The 22,040-nt window shown below is 66.8% G+C and overlaps 1 protein-coding gene across 2 annotated transcripts in view; it reads left to right on the plus strand.

Annotated features, from left to right (window-relative positions):
• The window catches only part of SDK1 (sidekick cell adhesion molecule 1), a 562,331-nt gene extending 547,145 nt beyond the window's left edge, over positions 1-15,186 (plus strand). For both annotated transcript variants that reach the window (XM_036313322.1, XM_036313323.1), the window contains 5 exons: positions 4,603-4,767; positions 5,863-6,000; positions 9,129-9,249; positions 9,580-9,709; positions 14,801-15,186. In XM_036313322.1, coding sequence (XP_036169215.1) covers positions 4,603-4,767; positions 5,863-6,000; positions 9,129-9,249; positions 9,580-9,709; positions 14,801-15,052 — 806 coding nt within the window. In that variant the 3' untranslated portion in view covers positions 15,053-15,186. The remainder of the gene's footprint in view (positions 1-4,602; positions 4,768-5,862; positions 6,001-9,128; positions 9,250-9,579; positions 9,710-14,800) is intronic.
• The last annotated feature ends 6,854 nt before the right edge of the window (positions 15,187-22,040 follow it).

The following is a 22,040-nucleotide window of genomic DNA, read 5'->3' on the forward strand; positions in this document are numbered from 1 at the left end:
ACAGCTCGCGGAGCCTGGGGCTTGGGGTCTCAGCTGTCCCTATTCCGGCTGGTTCCACGGAGCATTAGCCACCTGTCCCCATCCCTCCGACCCAACAGGCAGCGCCCAGGAGGGCAGTGGCTTTTGGAGGGAGCTTGTTTTGGGGTGTGGCTGTGTTTCATCAGGAGAGGCATTTTTATGGGGGCCACCAGCCATGCTTGTGTCCCCGCACCCTCACCGCTGGGTGCCAGGAGACCAAGACACTGTGCCAGGTGGTGCCGGGGACCCCGGCTGCTTGCCTAATGTCTCCCCCCACCCCCCTACCCCCCACCCCCCGTAAATCTCTGTCTTGCGGCAGAAGCTCATCAGCGTGGCGGCGGGCAGAGCGGGCGGGCGGCCTGGCAGCGGGCGATGGCGCGCAGCCTCACTGTGACCCCTGCACGTTCTCCGCGCAGCCCGCTGCTGCCAGAGGCAGACACAGAGGTGAACGCAGCGCATGACATCAGTGCCAGGGGGGCCGGTGCGGGCACCCAGGTCGCTTCGCCAGACTCGCCCCTCTGGCTGTGCGCGGCCCCCTCCCCGGAAGGTGCCGGAAGCCGCACGGCCGGCATGGGCTCGACTGTTTACGTGAGTCGCCCCCAGGCGCCTGCCGTGGCCTCAGGAAGCCGCCTACACGTTCACACCACAGCCCCGCGGCCCTGACGGCACCGTCAGCGGCTTCCTCCCCGAGCAGCCCTGGGTCCCGGGACGGCCCAGCGCAGGCAGGCGCCCGCCTCACAACGCGCTGCCAGCGGAGGTGAGAGGCGGGACAGGCCTCACCCACGGGGACCCTCCTGGGAGCCCCTCGCACCCCTCCCGCTCCTTTCCTTCTTTTGGGACTGTTCAACGAACAAAGAAGAAAATCAGTATTTTTTCCGAAGATACAAAATCCACAGGAGTTCCTGGGTCAGCAGGTTCCGCAAGAGGGCGCTCTGCCTCACTCCGGCCCCGCCCACCCCGGCCCCGCCCACTCCGGCCTCCCTGGCCCCGCCCACCCCGGCCCCGCCCACTCCGGCCTCCCCGGCCCCGCCCACCCCGCCCCTCAGAACCACGTGCGTTGACAGCAGGAGCCTCGCATCACTGGGGGGGGGGGCGGTCTCCGTTGCAGGCAGCCTCTGCACTGTCGGCCTCCGCTGTAGCCGGGTCGCGGGGGAGGTGGTGCTGGGGGATGACTCGGCCGTGGCAGCCCGGGTCTCAGTAGCGTGTCTGACCCGCGCTCACGGTTTATGCCAGCGGTTCTCAACCTGTGGGTCGCGACCCCTTTGGGCGTCGAACGACTCTTCCACAGGGGTCGCCTAAGACCATTGGAAAACACATATATAATTACATATTGTTTTTGTGATGAATCACTATGCTTTAATGATGTTCAATTTGTAACAATGAAAATACATCCTGCATGTCAGATATTTACATGACGATTCATAACAGTAGCAAAATTACAGTTATGAAGCAGCAACGAAAATAATGTTATGGTTGGGGGTCACCACAACATGAGGAACTGCGTTAGAGGGTCGCGGCATCAGGAAGGTTGTGCTGGGCCAGCCCGTCTCACGCAGGAGCCTGGACCTGTGGGTCAGGAGGTTGTCTGGGAGCCGGCACTGCTCCCGCGGGGGCAGGGGGCGGGGCGGGGGTGGGGTCCTGCGTCGACACGGTGGCGGCCAGGCACAGGGTGATGGGGGCCCGACCCCGTGACAGCTGGCAGTCCGAGCGTGGCCCTGGCGTGCAGCCGCTCCTGACACTGGCTGGTTCGGCTGCAGCAGGCACAGGTGAGAAGGCCCCCCCACCCACCCCACCCACCCACCCCCTCCCCCACACCAAGCCTCCCCCACGCGCGACGGCAATGTACAGTCCGTGTGGCCGGGTGCCCCGGTGAATTATAAATGAGGCCCAAAGTGCTGAAGAGGCTCATTTCGGAAAGGAAGGATTAAGCAGAATAAAATGTGAGCGTTTTCTTCAGTTAATTTAAGGAAATCTCTTGGAATGACTCCCGCCCCAACATTTTTCACCCTAAGTGGATTGCTAACTACCTCGCTCCGGGTTGAGATGCTGTATCAATATTTTAAAATGTTTTCATGAAAAATGCACACAATCCCGAGAGCTCTGACGGAGCCGAACCTAAAACGTGGCTCCAGGTGGTGGCCCAGGAGGGGACGGGCAGGCGAGCGGCCCAGACAGCAAGGCCACCGGCACTGGGCCCTCGGGTGCGGGCCTGCCCGCGGCTCCGCACCGCACCCTCCGCGGCCCTCGCACCCGCTGCCGGCAGCAGCCAGTGTAGAGTCGGGGTTTTCTTTAGTTTCTTTAACAGCATTAAGTCTCTCTCTTTAGAGCAGTGGTTCTCAACCTTCTGGCTCTTTAATACAGTTCCTCATGTTGTGACCCAACCATAACATTATTTTCGTGGCTACTTCATAACTGTCATGTTGCTACTGTTATGAATCATCATGTAAATACCTGATATGCAGGGTGGTCTTAGCCGACCCCTGTGAAAGGGTCGTTCGACCGCCGAAGGGGTCGCGACCTCCGGGTTGAGAACCGCTGGGTTCGAGGAAACGCTGCAGGGCTTTCTACACTGACAGCCTGGAACAGAGATTGGCCATAGCGAGTGCTGGTGAACGTGCTGGGCCTCGCTCACTGAAGGCCCGGAGGCTGCGGGCACAGAGGCGCCTGGGAGGGAGGGGCGGGGAGGGAAGGAGGGAGGAAAGTAAGGAGGGAGGAGGGAGAAAGGAGGGAGGGCCAGTGGCTCCCACGGGCGGACAGGGGCGGACAGAGGGGCCAGCGCCCTCATCCCACGGTCGCTCTCATACGAAACCCCGCATGTAAGTCACACACAGCACCGGTCCGTGTGCAAACCTCCGTGTTCAAGGTGGCTGGGCCCGATCCCGCGGCTCCCGGGAGCCCCGGACGGGAGCTCAGGCTCCAGCACCCACCCCCCAGCTCCCTTCGAAGGACCACAGAGGGTGGCTGCTTCGCACGGACATCCCAGGTGCCTTTGGCCACCTTCCACCACGGCCTCCTGAGCGGGGCTGTGTGTGACGCGGACGCTCCGAGGGCGGCGTGCGCTGCGGGGGCATCGGACCAGCCCGTTACCTCGTCGGCCGTGTGGTCCTCGCCGCGGCCCAGGCCTCGCGCCCTGGCCACCTGCCGATGAGGCAGAGAGGCTCCGCACGCCGCCGGGTCACAGCTCTCGGGCCAGGCTCCCCTCGGCCTCCAGGCTGTGCCGCCCCTGCCCGTCCCTGGGCAGGGGTCACAGGTCACACTCCTCGGTCCTGCTGCCCAGGCTCAGGACCCCGCATCCGCTCCTCTGCTCTCCGCACCCCACTCTGGCTTTCCCTTCGGTGTTCACGTTGTCCTGAGGTCGGTTTCGGTGCGTTCACTGCGGAGTTTTTTGTGGTGAGACATACAGAACCTCCGAGTCGCCGTCCAGTGATGGTCAGTGGCAGTTCAGGCCCCTGAGCACAGTCACGCTGCTGTGCGGCCTCACCACCTCTCCAGACGTTCTCCTCCCAACCCAGGCTCTGCCCCATTAAACGCTCCCTCCCTCCCTCCCCTCCCCCGGCCCGGCCCCACCCTCCGTCCTGTCTCTGTGACTGGCTCCTCCAGGGACCTCGTAGGAGCGGAGTCGCACAGTGTTGTTCCCTCTGTGACCGACTGGCCCACTGAGCACAGTGGCCTCGGGGTCCTGCCGTCGGGGGCAGAGCTCCCCTGTTGTGAAGGCTGAGCAGGACCCGTGGTGGCCTGCGCCCCTGTTCCTCCCCGCCCACCAGCGCGGGGCAGCGTGGCTGTGAGGCCGTGCAGGCAACTGCGCGCCTCAGTGTGTGTATGTGACTTGCACTTGTACCTGGCAGCACCGGGGCTCGGGGCAGACATTCCCGGGCCTGGGACGGGGGATGCCGCAGCCACTGCGGGTGCTCACGCGGAGGGGGGTGGGGGTGGGGCGCAGTTTGCGACTTGGGTGTGGGTGTGCAGGCAGCGTCCTGGGAGTGGGGGCCGGCGGGGCTGTCCCCAGCACGGGCAGACTCCACAGTCCCGGCTGCACTGCCGTGAGAGTGACAAACTGCAGCTCAGGCCAAGTCCAGGCCCTGCGGGGCTGCCCTGCCCCCTGCCCCCCACCGGGGCTGCCCCATAGCGCCAGCCAGCAGCTGTCCGTGTGGGGCTGGCGTTTGAAGCTGTGCCTCGGTCACCATTTCCCGTTAGCATGCAGCTGGGCCACCGGGCGCTGCAGGGAGCAGGGAGGCCGGGCTGGGCGCCCTGTGTGGGTCAGGAGGCGGCGCAGGGTGAGCGGCCGCGGGCACACAGGGGCGCTGAGCCGCGATCCTGAACCGGAGATGAGATCCAGGCGGAGCGGAGGCGGGGATGCTGGGGAAGCGCCGCCTCCCACTCCAGCCTGAGCGGGGTCTCCCTGCGGGAAGGACTTAGACGCCAGCCCTGGGCCCTCACCCGCCTCGGACCGCAGAGCACGTGCCCGGGGAGGGGCCTGGGAGCTGACCGCGGCACCGCGGAGCGTGGGGCCTCGCTGGCGCAGGCTGACCCGCTCCCCCGCCTGCGGGGCTGCCCACGGGGCTGCGCCGGGCGTGGCTCTTGCAGACGAAGGCCTGTGGGACACGTTCGTGAAGGGGCTCCCGCAGAGCGCCACGTCCTACCGCGTGGGCCTGGGCAGGCTCCGGCCCGGCGTGACCTACGAGTTCCGGGTGGTGGCCGTGAACCCGGTGGGCTACGGGGAGCCCAGCAGCCCATCCGCAGCCGTGTCAGGTAGGTCCCCGGGACAGCTCGCTTGTCGGGGGAGGGAGGCTGCATGGACGTGCAGGCGCCCCAGCAGCAGGCGCCCTGCAGCGGACGGTGTGGGTCCCGTGTCCTCACGGCCCCAGCGTGGCCTGTGACCCCGGGAGCAGGGGGCCCTCTGGGTGAGGTCAGAGCACAGGGCCCCCGGGGGTGGCAGCTGAGCACCCACATGGGTTCAGAGAGCTGTCCTGCCCCAGGAGCCGACCTACCCCGTCCAGGACCCCCCACCCCCACCCGTGTTCCCCACGGCCACACACAGCGAGGGCGGTAACTTCTGCGGCGCGGCCTTGGGCCTCAGCGCCGACAGGCTTCCCGCGCGGCAGCCCGGGGCCTGGGACCAGCGCCCTGCAGGGCACACGGACTGCCCCGGGCCCACCCGGCACCTTCCCAGAAGCCGCTTCCGTTCCTCAGGGTTTAGTAACAGGATGAATGGAGATGGTTCCTTCCTCCCAAACCACGTGTCCATGAACCTCCTCCAGTCGTTTCTGGGAAAATTTCTGGAACTGGGGCTGCTCCGTTCAGCTTTGCAGAGACATGAACTAAATAAAACAGCCCAGCGGGGGGGGGGGGGGGCCGGGGGGGGCCAACAGGTACCCAAAGAGCCCCCTCTGTCCGTGGTGCCTGCACCCAGCCCTTCCAGACGGGTGGGCGCCCCCGCACAGCTGTGAGCCGGTCAGCTCAGGGCTGCTGGGCTCAGTCTGTCCCCACAGGCTTTTGGGGGATCCCCTGACTCCCCCTGAGAAGCCACGTGAAGCTTGGACTTGAGTTGCGTTGGCTGGGCGGGCGGGCAGGAGCTACGGGGCCCGGGCGGTGGCAGGCACCAGGGAGGTGGGATCAGAGGGACCGACACTTGGAGAGGAGCCCCCAGGCACATGGCTCCTTCTTCCCCGAACCCCGACGACAGGGGCAGGTGGTGAGGGAAAGGCGTCAGGACAGGTCTGGGGGAGAGCGGCTCAGGTGGGGGCAGCCCGAGCCCGTCCCCGGGCCCAGCCACATCCTGACCTCCGGGGCCTGGGCAGAGGGCGAGGCTTCTGTCGAGCTCACCACGTGCCCGTCTGCCCGCAGCGCAAGCGGACACCCCGTTCTACGAGGAGTGGTGGTTCCTGCTGGTGATGGCGCTGTCCAGCCTGCTCATCCTGCTGCTGGTGGCCCTCGCCCTGGTGCTGCGCGGGCAGAGCCGGGGGCACCGGAGCTGCGGCACAGGTGGGCGCCCCGCCCTGCTCCCCCCGCCCCCACCCCAGCCCCCAGGAGAGCTGGCTTGAGTTTGTGCCGTGCCCACCGCGGGTGACAGACCAGAACCTGTCCTGGAGGCGCCAGGCTCTGCCCAGAGTAGCCGTGGGGCTCAGATGCACCATCAGGAACTTGGGCCTCTGAGTCTCCATGTGCCCATCTGCCCGCGGCTCACACGCAGCAGCAGGTGTGAGTCTGAGCAGAGGAGAGTGTTACACTGAGGGGACGCTGCACCCAGGGCCTGAGGACAGGCGGGCTCCCTCCCGGCAGCGTCTTGGCATCACAAACCCGGTGGCAGCCGGCTCCCTCCACCCCACGGCCCAGCTGGAGCCTCTGGGGGCCGCTAGCGCGTTCCCGCACAGGCTCTGTGCCCGGCGCGTAGTAGGTGCCCGGCAGGGTTTGCTGCTAGATGAGTCGCTGTGTCCTTAGAGAAAGGGCCCCGGGCCTGGGCGAGGCGGCCACTGAGGTGCACCCTCCATGTGACTCCATGGACCGAGGGCACAGCAGGTGCTGGAGGCTGGAAGGTGTGGCCCCGGCAGGGAGGCAGGAGGAGGCTCTGGCAACGCTCGACACCGCCCGTGCCGCGGTGCTGTGCACGGAGCGCCTGAAACGGGCACACTTGGCGCTTTTCATCGTCCTCCACTCACATTCTCACAACTGCCTGTGCCCCTCCTCAGTGTGACCAGAGCGTGCTGAGCTCCAAGCTGGGCTGCTCCCCGACCTGCCCCCCCGCCCCGAGCGGGGCCCAGTGCTCCTGAGCCCGCGCCATCCCATGGGGCTCTCCCTGTCAGCTCGCCTGTCCTTCTCAGGAGAGGGCACCCAGGAGGCTGTCCCCGGCCCTGCAGAAGGGTGACTAGCGCCCAGAGCACCTCCCCTCCCCTCACGGCTGCTCCAGTGACGTTCGCATGCGTCCCGCCGAGAAAGGGCTGTGTTTCCTGTGCGTTTCATCTCTAAGGAGGGCTCCTGGGTCAGGCTCTCAATGGGAGGTGCTGTATGAAGGCATTCACAGCCCTGGGCAGGGACTGGCTCTGCTGCTTTCTCTCCTCCCGCCCAGAGCCGGACTGAAAGCACTGCCCGCAGCCTTGCCCCCAGCTCACCCCGGGGTGTTCATTAACCTCGTAATTGAAGGCTCGGGAAGAGTCCACGGCCACCAGAGTGTCCCCTCCGTGAGGGAGACATGCAGGGCCTGGCCTCTGGGCACAGCACTGCCTGCACCTCCTCCACTCACCAGCCCCATCCCCTCTCTCCATCCCCATCCCCTCCCTCCAGCCCACCCCCTCCCTCCAGCCCCCCCTCCCTCAGGCCCACCCCATCTCTCTCCGCCCCATCCCCTCCCTCCATCCCACCCCCTCCCTCCAGGCCACCTCCTCCCCCTCCAGCCCCATCCCCTCCCTCCAGCCCCACCCCCTCCCTCCAGGCCCACCTCCTCCCTCCAGCCCCATCCCCTCCCTCCAGCCCCACCCCTCCCTCCAGGCCCACCCCCTCCCTCCAGCCCCACCCCCTCCCTCCAGCCCACCCTCTCTCTCCAGCCCCATCCCCTCCCTCCAGCCCCATCCCCTCCCTCCAGCCCCCACCCCCTCCTCCAGCCCCACCCCCTCACCACCCTCTCCAGCCCCACACCCTCCCTCCATCCCCATCCCCTCCCTCCAGCCCCATCCCCCCCTCACCCCATCCCCTCCCTCCACCCCACCCCCTCTCTCCAGCCCCCCCCCCCTCCTCCCCGCCCCACCCCTCCCTCCAGCCCAACCCTCTCTCCAGCCCACCCTCCCCCCCATCCCCATTCCCTCCCCATCCCCTCCTCCAGCCCCACCCCCTCCCTCCACCCACCCCCCCCTCCAGCCCCACCCCCTCTCTCCATCCCCATCCCCTCCCTCCATCCCCATCCCCCCTCCACCCCATCCCCCTCCCACCCATCCCCCCTCCAGCCCCACCCCCTCCCATCCCCCCCCTCCCCATCCCCTCCCCCACCCCATCCACCTCCCTCTCCGCCCCCCATCCCCTCCTCCACCCCACCTCTCCCACCCCATCCCCTCCTCCATCCCCATCCCCCCTCTCCATCCCCATCCCCTCCCTCCATCCCCATCCCCCCCCCTCCAGCCCCATCCCCTCCCTCCATCCCCATCCCCCCCCCCCCCACCCCCTCCCTCCATCCCCATCCCCTCCCTCCAGCCCCACCCCCTCTCTCCATCCCCATCCCCTCCCTCCATCCCCATCCCCTCCCTCATCCCCATCCCCATCTCTCCAGCCCCATCCCCTCTCTCCATCCCCATCCCCTCTCTCCAGCCCCATCCCCCCTCTCCATCCCCATCCCCTCCCTCCATCCCCATCCCCTCCCTCCATCCCCATCCCCTCTCTCTCCAGCCCCATCCCCTCCCTCCATCCCCATCCCCTCTCTCTCCAGCCCCATCCCCTCCCTCCATCCCCATCCCCCCTCTCCATCCCCATCCCCTCTCCATCCCATCCCCTCCCTCCATCCCCATCCCCTCTCTCTCCAGCCCCATCCCCTCCCTCCATCCCCATCCCCTCTCTCCAGCCCCGCCCCCTCTCTCCAGTCACGGAGGCTCCCATGTTCTGCTGGCGCTTCACTCCCACAGACAGAGCATTGGGCATGTTGAGGGGTGTGAGGTCCCCCAGAGGGGACCCTGAGGTTGGAAATGGGGGCGAGTTGCACAGGCCCATGGAGGCCCTGACGCGTGCTCAGCACTGTCCCCACGGCTGGCGTGGCGGGAGCCCAACAGAGGGTCAGCGAGCGGTTTGCGGTCTGTCTTGCCCGGAACTTACGATCTGTCGAGGGGGACAGAGGCGGACACGGAGAAGCAGGCACACGCGTGTGTGAAAAACGCAGCCGTGGTGGCGGGCACTGGGGGGCTCCTCTGGGAAAGGGGCTGCTCTTTCAGGGTCTGGAAAATTCTCTCTGGTCTCCTGACCCGTGAGCCGTGTGATCTGAAGGAAGGGGCCAGTAAGCCAGGAGATGGGGTGCTCTGCAGGGAGACCTCACTCACCGGGATGGGGTGCTGGGGGCCCTGCACGGAGCCCTCGGTGGCTGGGGGGCTGGGGGCCCTGCACGGAGACCCACTCACGGGGAAGGGGGTGACCCGTAGGGAAGAGCGTCGCCCACATGGAGGAGTCTGTGACCCTGGACAACGGGGCCTTCGCCGCCTTGGAGCTCAACAGCCGCCACCTCAGCGTGAAGAACACCTTCTCCAAGAAGAACGGGTCCAGGTAGGGCCCACGCTCGTCCCCGTGCCGCCCACGGGTCGGGGCCAGCAGGCAGCACTGAGCGCAGGAGGGGGGGCGGGGCGGTGAGAGGCCTGAGTGTGAAGAGGGCAGGTCCCCGGGGTGGGGGGGCCCAGGGAGAACCCCAGCCCCGGGCCCTCTGTCAGAGGAGCCCTGGGTGAGAGAAGCCACGCGGACGTGGACGTAGTGTCCGTGGCGTGGACTTGCCACCACTCAGCCTGACAGGCGGGGGTGGGGGGCCGAGGGGGAGTGGGGGGCCGAGGGGGGACAGGAGGCCCCGAGATCCGCCAGCGCCCTCACAGGCGGTCCGCGCAGGTCCCCGCCCCGGCCCAGCCCCGGCGGCCTGCACTACTCGGACGAGGACCTGAGCAGCAAGTACAACGGGGCGGTGCTGAGCGAGAGCGTGCACCTGGCGGAGAAGGCGGAGGGCGCGTCGGAATCCGAGGTCAGTGCTGGGCCGCGGCCTCCTCCGGCCTCGCTCTGGCCTCCTCCTGTCTCGGGGACAAAGGGCCCCGTTACGGCCGGGGGAGGGGGAGGAGCACCGGCCCAGGCCCAGCCCCCCGGGCGCCCCAGCCCCTCGCAGGGCCGGGCAGTGGGTCCCTCTCAGGAGACCTGCGTCCGCCCAGGTGTGGCCACACGCCCGTGGGACCTCAGGGGTCGCGGCCCCAGGCGGCACCCAGACGGGTCACGTGCCCAAAGCGGCCTCAGGTCTGCACACGGCTGTCACCGCTGCCCTCAGAGCAGACCTGAGTGTCCTGGGTGACACAGGGCTGGTGGCCTCTGGGCCTGGGCCTGCAACGTGGGCACCAGGCTCACGCCCCCAGGACCCCCCGTTCCTGCCCCTGTGCTGAGCAGGGGACTCCCACAGCCGCCCATCTCCATCAGCAGGGTCCTGAGCTCCCACTCAGATGGCCCTGTCCTACCTGAGCGACCAGGTCTCGCCCCGAGGCCCCAGGACCCGGCCTCCTGCGTGTGGGGCGTTCATCCTGGAGCTGAGCAGCCCTGCAGGCTCAGTGGGCACCCCCCCCCCACTCCCGCCTGTGGTCTCACTTCACCAGCAAAGCAGCTGACCCAGCGCCTGGGTGCCCCCCCCTCCCCCGTCAGCTCCGCCAGGCCTCAGGGGGCACCAGGGCGTGGCGGCCCACCCCCTCTTGGCCTTCCTGCTCTAGATCAGCATTTAATCTAAAGGGAGTCTCACCCGCATTTTGACCTGAATTCAGGCCTATTGGGCCCGAGGCTTCGTGAAATGGCCCTTAAGTGCTGGCTTGGTGTGAACTCCCAGGCGAGGGGACGGGATGCCCTGGGCACCGTTTCCAGAGACTGTAAATGGTTGCTCATAAAATAATTTCCACCTAAATCCTGGACCCATGGAGGGGCCTGCTGGGCCCCCTCCCCCCAGCCACTAGGAAGCACCTTCTGCACCCACAGCTGATGGGACAGCCGGGACCGGGAGGGAGGGGCAGGGCCTGGCACCGTATTCCTGGAGGGCCCTGACTTCGGGCCGGGCCAGACCTTCACACTCACGTTCAGAGGCGGTGACGTCCCAGAGCTGTCCACGGGCCGGGAGCGGGGCAGGGCCTGAGGGGCTAAGGGCAGGCAGCTCGCTCCCCAGAGCCTCGCACAGACCGGCCAGACGGGCGGGCGGGACTCACAGCCACGGTGCTTGTCCTGCCGAGAGCACCCTCACTTCCCGTCCATCCACTGTCCCCCAGGGGCTCAGGGTGAAGAGTGACTTCTGCCCGGTCGGTCAGGGTGTGGCCCAGGGTGGCCGCAGGGCAGGGACGCAGGGGGTCCTGTGGGGGCGGGTCTCATGCCCCCTCCCCCCTCCCCCAGGCAGGGCAGGGACGCAGGGGGTCCTGTGGGGGCGGGTCTCAGGCCCCCTCCCCCCTCCCCCCGGGCAGGGCAGGGACGCAGGGTGACGCTGTGGGGGCGGGTCTCATGCCCCGGCCGGCCAGGAGGGGCAGGATCCCGGGGCCCCTGCAGCGGAGCTCCCCAGGAGCTGACATCCCACCAGGACACAGCGGCCGCCCCCACCCGGGTTCAAGTCCTGCCCAGGGATATTCCAGCGCAGGTTGGAAATCAGAGGCTGTCGCCGTGTAGCCCACGCTGCTCACGACCTCTGTCAGGACTGCTGTGCAAATCACATTGTAAAGACTGTTTTGAAGCCCAAAGAAACGGTTTTCACCATCTCTCCTGCTCCAAGCGACTCAGCCGAAACCCTCGCACCCAATTAGTTCCCTCACAGCAGCCAGGCCCTTCATCTCAGGCAGCACCAGGGGCCCGGAGCCGCGATGACCTCCATCAGAAGCTCCCGCCGCCGTCCGGGGCCACCTCGCAGGCCGCACGCTGGCCGGTATGGTTTCCCGGGAAACCAACACCCGTGGCGACTTCCTATCACACAGGAAAGCTAGGAAGATGAAGCCCCCACGCATTTCCCGTCAGTAATTCTAACGCACTGAGACGTAGCGGTGCCGCGTACACCTACACAGAGCAGGGCAGGGGCACGTGGCTTCCTAAGCGGGCACAGCAGCGTCCAGCAGGAGCAGAGGCTGCTGGGCGTGCGCCCTGGTGGCGCGGGAGTCCCCACACTGGCTCTGGAACCATGGGAACCACTCAGCTACATCTGTGCACTACGGGCCCTGCCACTCAAGGTCACGGCTGCCAGCTTTGTCCCCAGGGAGGCACTGCTCTACCACTGAGAAAAGTCCCAGGGCAGGTTCCCGTTGGCTCAGCTCCTGTCACATGCCCACCCACCAGCCAATCACATTTTCTGAGGGACAAGCCGTGCATTCAGCCCTCGGGAAAGGCAGAGAAGGACCACTTCCTGAAGGTCACGCAGGAAGGTCAAAGCCCAGACAGGATCACGGGGGCCAGACAACCCCCCACAGGGTCTCCTGCCGGACCGCCTCAGCACCCACATTGCCGCAGCCCCGGCTCTGCGCGTGGGGCGTTTAGATCCGGGGTGAGGAGCTATGCAACGATGCAGAGCCACTGAGCAGTTTCAAGAGGAATGATTCATTCACCACGTCAGCCGTCAGCGGTACATCAGCCGTCAGCGGGTGCGTCGGCCGTCAGCACGTGCGGCTGGGACATGGGTGCGCTCTCCAGGCTGGGCTGCCCTGCTCTCAGAACGCCGGCCTGCGAGGCGAGACACACAGGCCCCCAGACGGCCCCTCAGCCCACCTGGCCTCCACCTGAGAGCCTGGCTTCTCTACAGCTGCAGGGGGTGGGCGAGGGCACGGGGCAGAGGGTCCCAGCACAGGACACACGTGTGCTGATGCGCCTGCCCCAGGGAGACCCACCGCTGCCGCTCTAACCTTCTCTGAAATGGGGCTCGGAGGGGCCCCCAGAGGGCTCCTAAAAGCTCCGCCCATGCAGTGCTGGCCTGGCCCCGCTGCCCCCAGGAGGACCTGCCAGCCCCCGCCCCCGCGGCCGTGGCTCTCAGGGGGACGGAGTCCACGTCGCGTCTCCCACGTGCTCACCAGCATCCTCCGCGCTGCGATGGTGACCGGAGGACGCGGCCTGAAGCGGGTGAACGTCTTCAGTCTTACCTTCGGCCCTCAGGTCACCGTGACCCCTGACCCCGGTTGACACCTGGACCTAAATGGCTGCCTCGAGTGCTCTGTGACTCTCGTGAGAAAGGGCCCTTCGGCGTGTTCGCCGCGGGCTCTGCCTCCTGAGCCTCAGGAGACGGGACCAAAGGCGGCGTCTGAAGAGGCGACCCTCCCGGCGCCGACCCTGGAGGACCCAGGCCGGTCCCATCGCGGCGGGAGCTGCCTCGCGGCCCGAGGAAGGCGATGACCAGGAAGCCCGCACCACAGCCCGCGCTCATCCGCAGCCCGGGGCCCGGCGCGTTCAGGAGGCCCGTGGCCCCGTGGGACTGAGCGCACAGCACGTGGCCGCCAGCGGGTCAGCGGCAATCGGGTGGGAGACGGGCGCCAGGCTTCCCGCAGCGGCCACGGCTACGAGCCGCTTTCCAGGCCGGAGCACAGGGGTTTGGAGGGAGGCGGGGGGGGGGGGGGGGGGGGCCCTGAGTGCCAGCCGGAAGGGGGCCTGGAGCTGGGGACGGTCCGTGTGCTGAGACAGGAGCGAGTGCGGGGCGCAGGTGGGGCTCCAGGATACACCCGCCTGTGGGGTCCCAGGGCACCCACACACACGGCCCACCTGGGAGCAGCCGCGGTGCCTCCTGTGCCGCCATCGCCATCAGCATCAATTCCTGAGCCGCTGCCCTCTGCCCTCTGCCCTCTGCCCTCTGCGGCCGGGTGTGCGGGAGGGGCTCCTGGGCCCGCGCCCCCCTGATCGTGCTGAGCGGAGGGACCAGCGTGTGCAGCGCTGCTGCCGCGAAACAAACAGTCCCCTTCCTACAGCCTGAGAAGCCCCAACGCAGGGACTGACTTTCTTTTTAAAAGAAAAATATATGTGGGTGTTTTTATTGATGTCAGAGAGGAAGGGAGAGGGAGAGAGAGAGAGAAACGTCAATGCTGAGAGAGAATCATTGATGGGCTGCCTCCTGCACGCCCCACACTGGGATGGAGCCCGCAACCCGGGCCTGTGCCCTGACGGGGAATCGAGCCCTGACCTCCTGGGTCATAGGTCGCCGCTCACCCACGGAGCCACGCCGTTACTTCCTTAAAGCAGTCCAGGTTCCTCGCCGTGTCCCAGGGATCCCGGGATCTCCCCACCCTCTGAGCACAGGGATTCCCTTCAGCCTGGAGGCTCCCGGATGCAGCGCTGGCAGCCAGGGCCGGGGCAGCCCAGGGGCCACCTGGGGAGGCAGGCATGAGGGTCGCTCCCTCTCTGACCCTCGAATGGGGGAAGGGCACGCAGGTGCCTCGCTGCGGGGCCTGGGGACCGTTCTGTTTTCCTCTCTGTGAGTCACTCGGGCCCGGGCCTCCTCCCCGCACAGCAGCTGTGTGAGCCCAGCCACAGCCCCTAGACACCACCCAGGCCCCTGGGGCTGGAGCTGGGAGCCCCCACTCCCCACCCCCGATGACCTGCAGCATCAGGGGCTGCTCACTCCTCCACCCCCGGCTCCTGACGCCCTCCTTGTCCCTAAAAAGAGCAGGTGGCTGGCCCCTTGCCAGTGGGGACTGGAGCCCAAGGGAGTGTAGGGGGCAGAGCCACCACCCCCTGTGCCCTCCTGACATGTCAGAGCGGCCTCTGCCAGGTCCCCGGGGCCCAGAGCACCCACTGGGCTCAGCTGGGGAGCGGGCGGGGGCCTGCGAAGGTTCGTGCCCTTGGGTGGGTGGGGTGGGGCGCAGAGGGCAGGGGGACGGAGGGGAGGGGGGAACAGCTGGCTGACAGGCACTGTCCCTGTTGGGTGACTGATGCTGGTCCTGCCTGCTGGCCACTCGCGGCTTCCAGCTCAGCCCTGCTGCCCTGTGCCCCCATGACCACCCCCATGACCACCCCCTCCCCCTCTCTGACCACCCTCTCCCCCTTTCTGGCCACCCCCTCCCCCTCCATGACCACCCCACGTCCTCCCCCACGTCCTCCCTTCCCCGTGCCCACACCTGCTCTCCCCCACCCTCCCCAGGGCACCGACTCGGAGTCGGAGGACGCGCCCCCCCAGCACTCCTTCGTCAACCACTACCTGAGCGACCCCACCTACTACAGCTCCTGGAAGCGGCAGGCCCCGGGCGGGCGGGCGGCCCCGCACAGGTACGAGGCGGGGGCGGGGGGCGAGGGCCCGCTGCTGCACACCGTGGTCACCACCCAGAGCGCCGTGTTCGCGCCCGCGGCCCCCGGCGCCCGGACTCCGCTCACCGGCTTCTCCTCCTTCGTGTGACGCCGCCGCGGGACCTCAGAGGCTGTTGTGTTCGGACGGCAGCTCCAGTGACAGCTCCCCTCCTGCTCCCGGGGCCGGCGGGCGAGCAGCTCGGCCCTGAACGCGGGCCCCCGGCGGGGTCAGGGGGGGCTCCGTTTCTCTTTTCTTTTCGCGAGGACGTGTGTCCCCGGTGCGATGGCCAGCGCCCCGGACCGCAGACCTGGCTGGGCGGCTCCATCGGGCGCCCAAACGGGAGGCGGGGAGGTCAAGGGACACCTGCCGCCTCAGCCTCGGCCCCCCTGCCTCCTCGGCCCCCCTGCCTCCTCGGCCTCCGCCCCGGGCTCGGCGCCCTCACCCCGCCGCCGGCTCGTCGGCAGTTTCTGGTGGAGGAACCAGCTGGACGGGCAGGAGGCGGGTGCTGCCCTCCCGCTGCGACGGTCACCCTGTTACCGGGCGGAGCGCGGGCCCCTCCTTCCTCCTTCCTTGACGGACAGCGCCCGGCAGGCCCAGCCCGCTCACCGAGGCCAGGGAGTCGCTTGTGTGTGAGGTGTGCATTGTCAGCCAGAGTATTTTTTAAATCTTTTTATCTTTTTTTAAAATATGTCACATGAAATGAATGAGTCTCCGCTGTCTCCAGGTGCCTTTTATTAACTGTTTAGCTTTGTACACGGGGAAGCCCACCAGCGCGCGTCTCCCAATAAAGCCAGTGGCTCTGAGAAAAGGGGTCCTGAATCGCCTCCTGGACCTCAGCTCCCCACACCACCCCCTACCGTGCTCCCCAACCCCTGCGCATGCACCCCAGCCCCCCACCATGCACCCCGGCCCCCTACTGTGCACCCCGGTCCCCTACTGTGCACCCCGGCCCCCTACTGTGCACCCCGGCCCCCTACTATGCACCCCGGCCCCCCACCACGCACCCCGGCCCCCCACCACGTACCCCGGCCCCCCACCATGCACCCCAGCCCCCCACCGTGCACCCCAGCCCCCCACCACGCTCCCCAGCCCCCCACCGTGCACCCCAGCCCCACCAGGTTGCTCCTTCACATCTGGCCCCTCCGTGCTCGAGGCCTGGTCCTCCCTCCAAGCCCCCGGGCGGCGCCCCTGCCGCTGCTTCTTGCCCTCGGGTGCGGCTGCTGTCCCTTCGCTGACCGCAGGCCCGCTTTTAGGCTTCACGGTTTCCTGGAAACACGTGTTCCCATTGCTCACTGTTCTGTTTTAGACTCTAGATCGGTGATGGCGAACCTTCTGAGCTCGGCGTGTCAGCATTTTGAAAAACCCTAACTTAACTCTGGTGCCGTGTCACGTATAGAAACTTTTTGATCTTTGCAACCATAGTAAAACAAAGATTTATAGTTTTGACATTTATTTTATATATTTAAATGCCATTTAACAAAGAAAAATCAACCAAAACATGAGTACGCGTATCACCTCTGACACGCGTGTCATAGGTTCGCCATCACTGGGCTAGCTGCACGGGAGCAGCATGGACTGGGCTGGAAACTGAGAGTCAACCTTGGCTGGGCCTCCAGCCCCGTCCCACTACTGAGGCAGCAGGCCCGGTGCGCGGTCCCCCAGGCCCAGGTATCCCGTCCTCCAGGCCCAGGTGTCCCGTCCCCCGAGCCTAGGTGTCCCATCCCCCGGGCCCAGGTGTCCCATCCTCCAGGCCCAGGTGTCCCGTCCCCCGGGCCCAGGTATCCCGTCCTCCAGGCCCAGGTGTCCCGTCCCCCGGGCAGAGCCAGGCTGGAGGCCCGGGAGGGCCCGCCGCCCCCCACCAGGAGGAGTGTGGCCCCTGATGGACACGCGCCGCTCTGTGGACACGGGCACAGGGGCAGGGGCGCCGTCGGGAAGGAGGCTGGGCCCAGGCCTCCCTGCCCTGCAGAGCCTGTGCCTTCCTGCCCAGGCCCCACCCTCCCAGGGGCGAGGCTGTCGGCCCCCAGCTGCCCCCGACCCCCAGCTGCCCCAGGTCCACTCCTGGGGGTGGGGGCTGAGCTCGTCGGGGACAGACAGCCCGGCGGGTGAGCGGGCAGCGTGGAGCTGAGTGGACAGCACCATTCTCAGCACCCCCCCCCTCCGGGCCCCCCCGCAGCCGCCCAGGCGCCCTCCCCTGACTTAGTCCCGAGGGTGCAGGGCTGGGGCGGGTCCTTCCCTCCTAAGACGCCCCCTTCCCTGCTGGGCCTCGGAGCGAAGGGGAACGAGAGGGCAGGGCCCGGGGCAGGGACATGACCGACGAGGGCCAGGGCGTCGCGAGGGCGGCCTGGCCGTCCCAGGCCTCAGGCCTCCGTCCCGCCGCCTCGGGGCTCTCAGCTGAGCTGCGTCTAGAATCACGGGCAGCGTCTCAGCTGCGCCCAGGCCGCACCCATCAGAGCCTCGGGCCCAGGCTCCCCCGGGGCCGTGTGCAGCCCAGGAGGCTCCGGGCAGCTCGGTCAGGGGGGAGGTGGGGGGAGCGGGGCCTGGGGGGCGACTCCCCTGCTCCGGACGCCATGGCGCAGCTGCCAGCCGAGGTAAGAAGCCTGTCTCTGTCTCCCGCACAAACGGAAATGTCCGGCTGCCCCCCCCGCCCGCCCCCCACCTGGCTGTGCCCAGTGCCGAGTGCCGGTGCCGCCCGTGCAGGGCCCTCGGGGACCGAGTGAGCAGGTGCCGGGGGGACGGCTGGCCAGGGGCAGCCCCGGGTCCAAACCCAGGGAGTGGGGGGCTGCACTGGGTCCTGAACCACCGCACCATGGCCTCCCGGGCGCCTGCCCCCGAGCTGCCTCCGGCGCCGGAGAAGGGGGGGCTCTGGCCCTGGAGCTCCGGGACCTGCTGGCCCGCCTCGTCTCTGCGTCCACAGGAGAAGGTGCCCCGTTCACTGGCCCGGGGTGCGCGAGGCCTCCATTGCCAGAGCCACGGCCGGTGGGACGTTAACAAGGAGCCCTTCGCACGGCGGCCATTTATCCCGAAAAGAGGCCGCCTTGTCTCGCTGGGGTCGTTGGGTAACCCCCCTCCCCCTCCCCAGGGAGGAGAAGCGAGGCGGGGAGGCCCCGGGCACCTGCTCTGACCCTCCGAGCCATGGCGCCGGGCCCTGTGTCTGCAGGTCGGCGTGCCCGTGCCCCAGCCAGAATATCGGGGGTGGCTGGGGTGACTGACTCGTAGAGGTTGCCCCGCGTCCCCAGCCTCACCCTCTGGTCGGCGCCGAGGGCTGCACCTTGAGCAGCGGGTTCGCAGGGAGCGGGCCGCGGGGCGGTGGCTGCGACCCCCGGGCTCAGCACGCGGTTCAGAGGTGACGGCCAAGGCCTGATGCCCGGGTGAGGCCCCCGGCACCAGGGAGGGCCGGGAGCAGGGTCCAGAGCTGGTGACCAGCCGTGCCATCTGACCCAGGAAACCAGCTTCCGGGACGGCCGTGCTCGGTCAGGTTGGTTCTGTCACGAGTGAGGCCGCCAGGCCCGCGGTGGGGATGAGCCGCCTGCAGCCTTCCGCGTGGCTGTGGCTGTGGCTGTGGCTGTGGCTGTGGCTGTGTCCGCTCCGTGCCCGTGGCCTGGCTCCTTGCTTCCCGCTGGCGCCTACGAGGTGGTTTTTGGAAAAGGAAGGCGAGTCACGGTGGAAACGGCTGTGCCCGGCGGCGGCCTCCACGGCAGCGCCGTTACCCTCTGGCTGAGCTTGACGTGGCCCCACGGGCCCTCCCCGGCCCCGGCAGGAACCGGCCTCCCACACGGGGTCGGAGAGGTGGCGGCCAGCCCCGCCCAGAGCTGCTGCGTCCCCGGCCACAAGGAACACATCCCACCCTTGTCGTTGGCCCCTCCTGTCCCACGACGGCGCCTGAGGGAGCACGGAGGCGGGCGTCCCCCGTGTTCACCAGCCGGGGCCCTGACACCTGCGCCCGCCAAGCGGGCGGCCCCGTGAACTCCAGCCTCCGCGCTGTGTTCGCACTCGCCTGGGAGCCCAAAGGAGGCAGATGATAGCAACCAACTTCACAGTGGACTTGGTTTTTAATAAGGTGGGCGGGAGCAGGTGGGACAGGTGGGCAGGGGACCAGTGGGGGGACAGGTGGGGGGCGGGCACTTGGACAAACGTTTTGGTGAAGGTGTACGTCTTTGCTTCTGGAAGCTGCTGGGAGGAGAATAATATCAAAGGGTAAAACCTCAGTTTCCCCAAAAAGCTGGAGGGCGGTCCTCAGCCTGCATCGGGCCCTCGTGGGGTGTAGTGCGGTGATTGCGTCTGGCGTGTTGAAAGCCTCTGGTGGCTGAGGCGGAGCTCCGTGCAGCAGCCACACGGATACGTGTGCGGTTCCGTGGCTTTTACACGTGTTCCTGGCCCAGGCTGTTCCCAGCCTCCAGCAGTCCCTGTGCTCCTCCCGCCGGCTCCGCCGGCTCCCACCAGGCCTCGACGGGCCACCTTGACCTTCTGGACGAGCCCGGCCGGGCCCGAACGCGGCAGGAGCGCCTTCCATGCTCGTCCTGAGACGCCCTGGCCACCTGGGCGGCTGGTTCATGGTTGTCCCCACATCTCACCTGAGGCTGCAGCAGAACTTACCCCCCACCCCGCTGGCCTCTGAGGCAGGACCTGCGTGAACATCCCTGGATGCGTCTTCACTCGGACGACAGGGGCCCGATGTGGGGGCGCCACCTTCTTGGTCTGGGGGGGCAGGGGGTCACTGGGTCATGGAGGGGCGTGCAGCTTCCGTAGCAACCGCGTTGCTGTTTTGAAGTCACGGCACCGTCTGCGTCCAGGCAGCAGTGGCCGCGCTCCAGGCCCCGAGGGAGGGGCCTTCGGGGAGGGGAGGGGCGAAGGGGAGGGGAGAGGGTGTGGAGAGCATCTGTAGAGAACCAGACAGCCCTGGGTGAGCACCTGGAGGGCACGCGGGCGCCGGGCCCACCTGGTCTGCACTGTGGTCCTGGCACCCCCTGGCCTGCACCCCGGGCCTGTGTCCTGACCAGGAATCGAACCATGACCTGCGGGTTCATAGGTCGACGCCCAGCCCCTGAGCCACGCCGGCCGGGCCGATGGTCCTTCACTTGGACTCCCACCCCTCCCAGCTCCAGGGTCTGCCTCCAGCCGTCCCGGGGGAGGCGGGGAGACTGGCGGCTCTTGCTTTTCAGGCTCAGCGTCCAGGGTAACGTAGGGCTAGGGGGCTGGCCGCGCCCTTCCTGTGAAATTCACCCTCACCTGTTTTACAGCTGCCCCCACTCCCCGCGCCCCCGAAGTCTGCTTCACTTCCCTCTTCCATTTTCTGTGAACGCACATGTTTGTCTCTGGTCAGACACCCCTGCCTCCAGGTGACCTAAAGCAAAGCAAAGTTCAAACGGTTTCCCAACAGACACCTTTTCTCCGGGAGAACCCGATTCTGGGCCTGGTCTCGAGTGCGAATAGCCGTCTGATGCCTCCACTTGCCCTGCCACGCGGGCTGGCTCACGGCCACACGGAAGGGGAGGCCGGCTGGCCTCTCCCAGCTCGAGCTGCTCTCTCCCTGACGGTCACTACAAAGCGAAGGCCACTGGCTGAGCCGCAATGCCACCGGGCGCACTCCGGCCGCGGCAAAGGCCTGGGACCTGTTAACGTAAAAAACCTGTGAAACCTGTAAAGAATTTTTGTGAGTTTATTTGAGCCAAACTGTCGACATATGCCGGCAAGCAGAACCTCAACGAATTGAGATAGTGCTCCGGAGAATGGCGGGGTTACAATTGTATTTATACATTGCAATCAAAGGAGGGACATAGGTGGGTTACATGAAATTCATTGGTGATAGATTAAGGAGGTGGGATTAAGCGAAGCGGGGAAACCTCTAGGATTGGATAAAAAGTAAAATGATGGACACATACTTAGGTGGGTGCAGGATCAATCAACATAATGAAGGAATTTGTGGTCTCTGTCCTGGCGCCCAGAACATTTGGTTGTGCCCCAGGGGCTCCAGAAAAAGGGAAGTTACAAGTTACCCAGACATTTCAAGGGAATGTTATCTTAGAGGCAAAAAGGCAAATGGGCTCAGTAAGGATCAAAGTTGATCTTGTCAGTGAAGATACTGGCCTAGGACATAACTGCCCACCATCACTGCTTTTAGTCAAAGTTTAATTTCAGACCATCCTTTGTGGTTATTTTAGGTCTCTGAGTCTGCTAGGCCGCCACGCAGGCCTCCCCTGAGCTTGTCAGGTCAGCGTGTGGCCACTTTCGTCCACAGACCGCGCGGGGCCTTGGCCAGAGCGGACACGGGTCCCGTCACCAGCAGGCGAGGCAGTGCCATGCCTGTCGCCCTCCTTAGGCCTGACCTCAGTGTGTGACGCTGTTGCCAGACTCCATTGGTGGGGGGACCGCTTCAGTGTCTCTGGAAAAGGGCTGCCCCCCAGAGTGCGAGCCCCAGGGACGCGGGGGTCCGACAGCCCGGAAAGCACCTCCCTCCGGCAGGCGTGCGCTTGGCTGCAGTTAAGAGAAAACCTGAATAACGTGGGGCTTTAAGGGGCTTATTCTCAGAGCGGCTGGCGGTGGGCGTTGCTGGCGTGGCCTTAGCTGCGTTATACTGTTGTCAGGCCGGCCTGTGAGCCGGAGACACATCGGTTCACTGTTGCCTCGCGGTCACAAGGGGCTGCAGCGGCGCCAGACATCGCTTCCGCTAGCAAGGCCGTGGGGTGGGGGAGCAGCAGAAGTCACCTCATCGTTTTCTTTTTTTTCTTTTCTTACAAAACAACACAGACGTTTTCCCTCAGCTCCGGGTGGCCGGCTTTCGTAGGCGTCATGGGTCAGAACTGGGTCCCCGCGTCCCCAGCTGCAGGAGGGAAGGGGGACCGGGACACAGCCGCCTGATCGTTTAGATAAACATGAGCCATCCCGGGGCGGGTGCATTGCCACCTTAGATCCAAGCTCCTCTGAGCAAAGGGGGGGTGAGGCCTAGTTAGCGAGTTTGTTCCCAGGAGCAGGGGGCGGGGCCGAGAGAGGAAACTCGTCCGGTAACGCACCTCGTCCTGCCACCGTCCAGCACTTCCTGCTAAGCGGCCCCTCGAAGACAGCTGGGGGCTCTGCCCAAATTCTGTCCTCCTCCACCCTC

The sequence above is a fragment of the Myotis myotis genome, unplaced genomic scaffold, assembly GCF_014108235.1.
Source record: "Myotis myotis isolate mMyoMyo1 unplaced genomic scaffold, mMyoMyo1.p scaffold_m19_p_6, whole genome shotgun sequence".
Classification (NCBI taxonomy): domain Eukaryota; kingdom Metazoa; phylum Chordata; class Mammalia; order Chiroptera; family Vespertilionidae; genus Myotis; species Myotis myotis.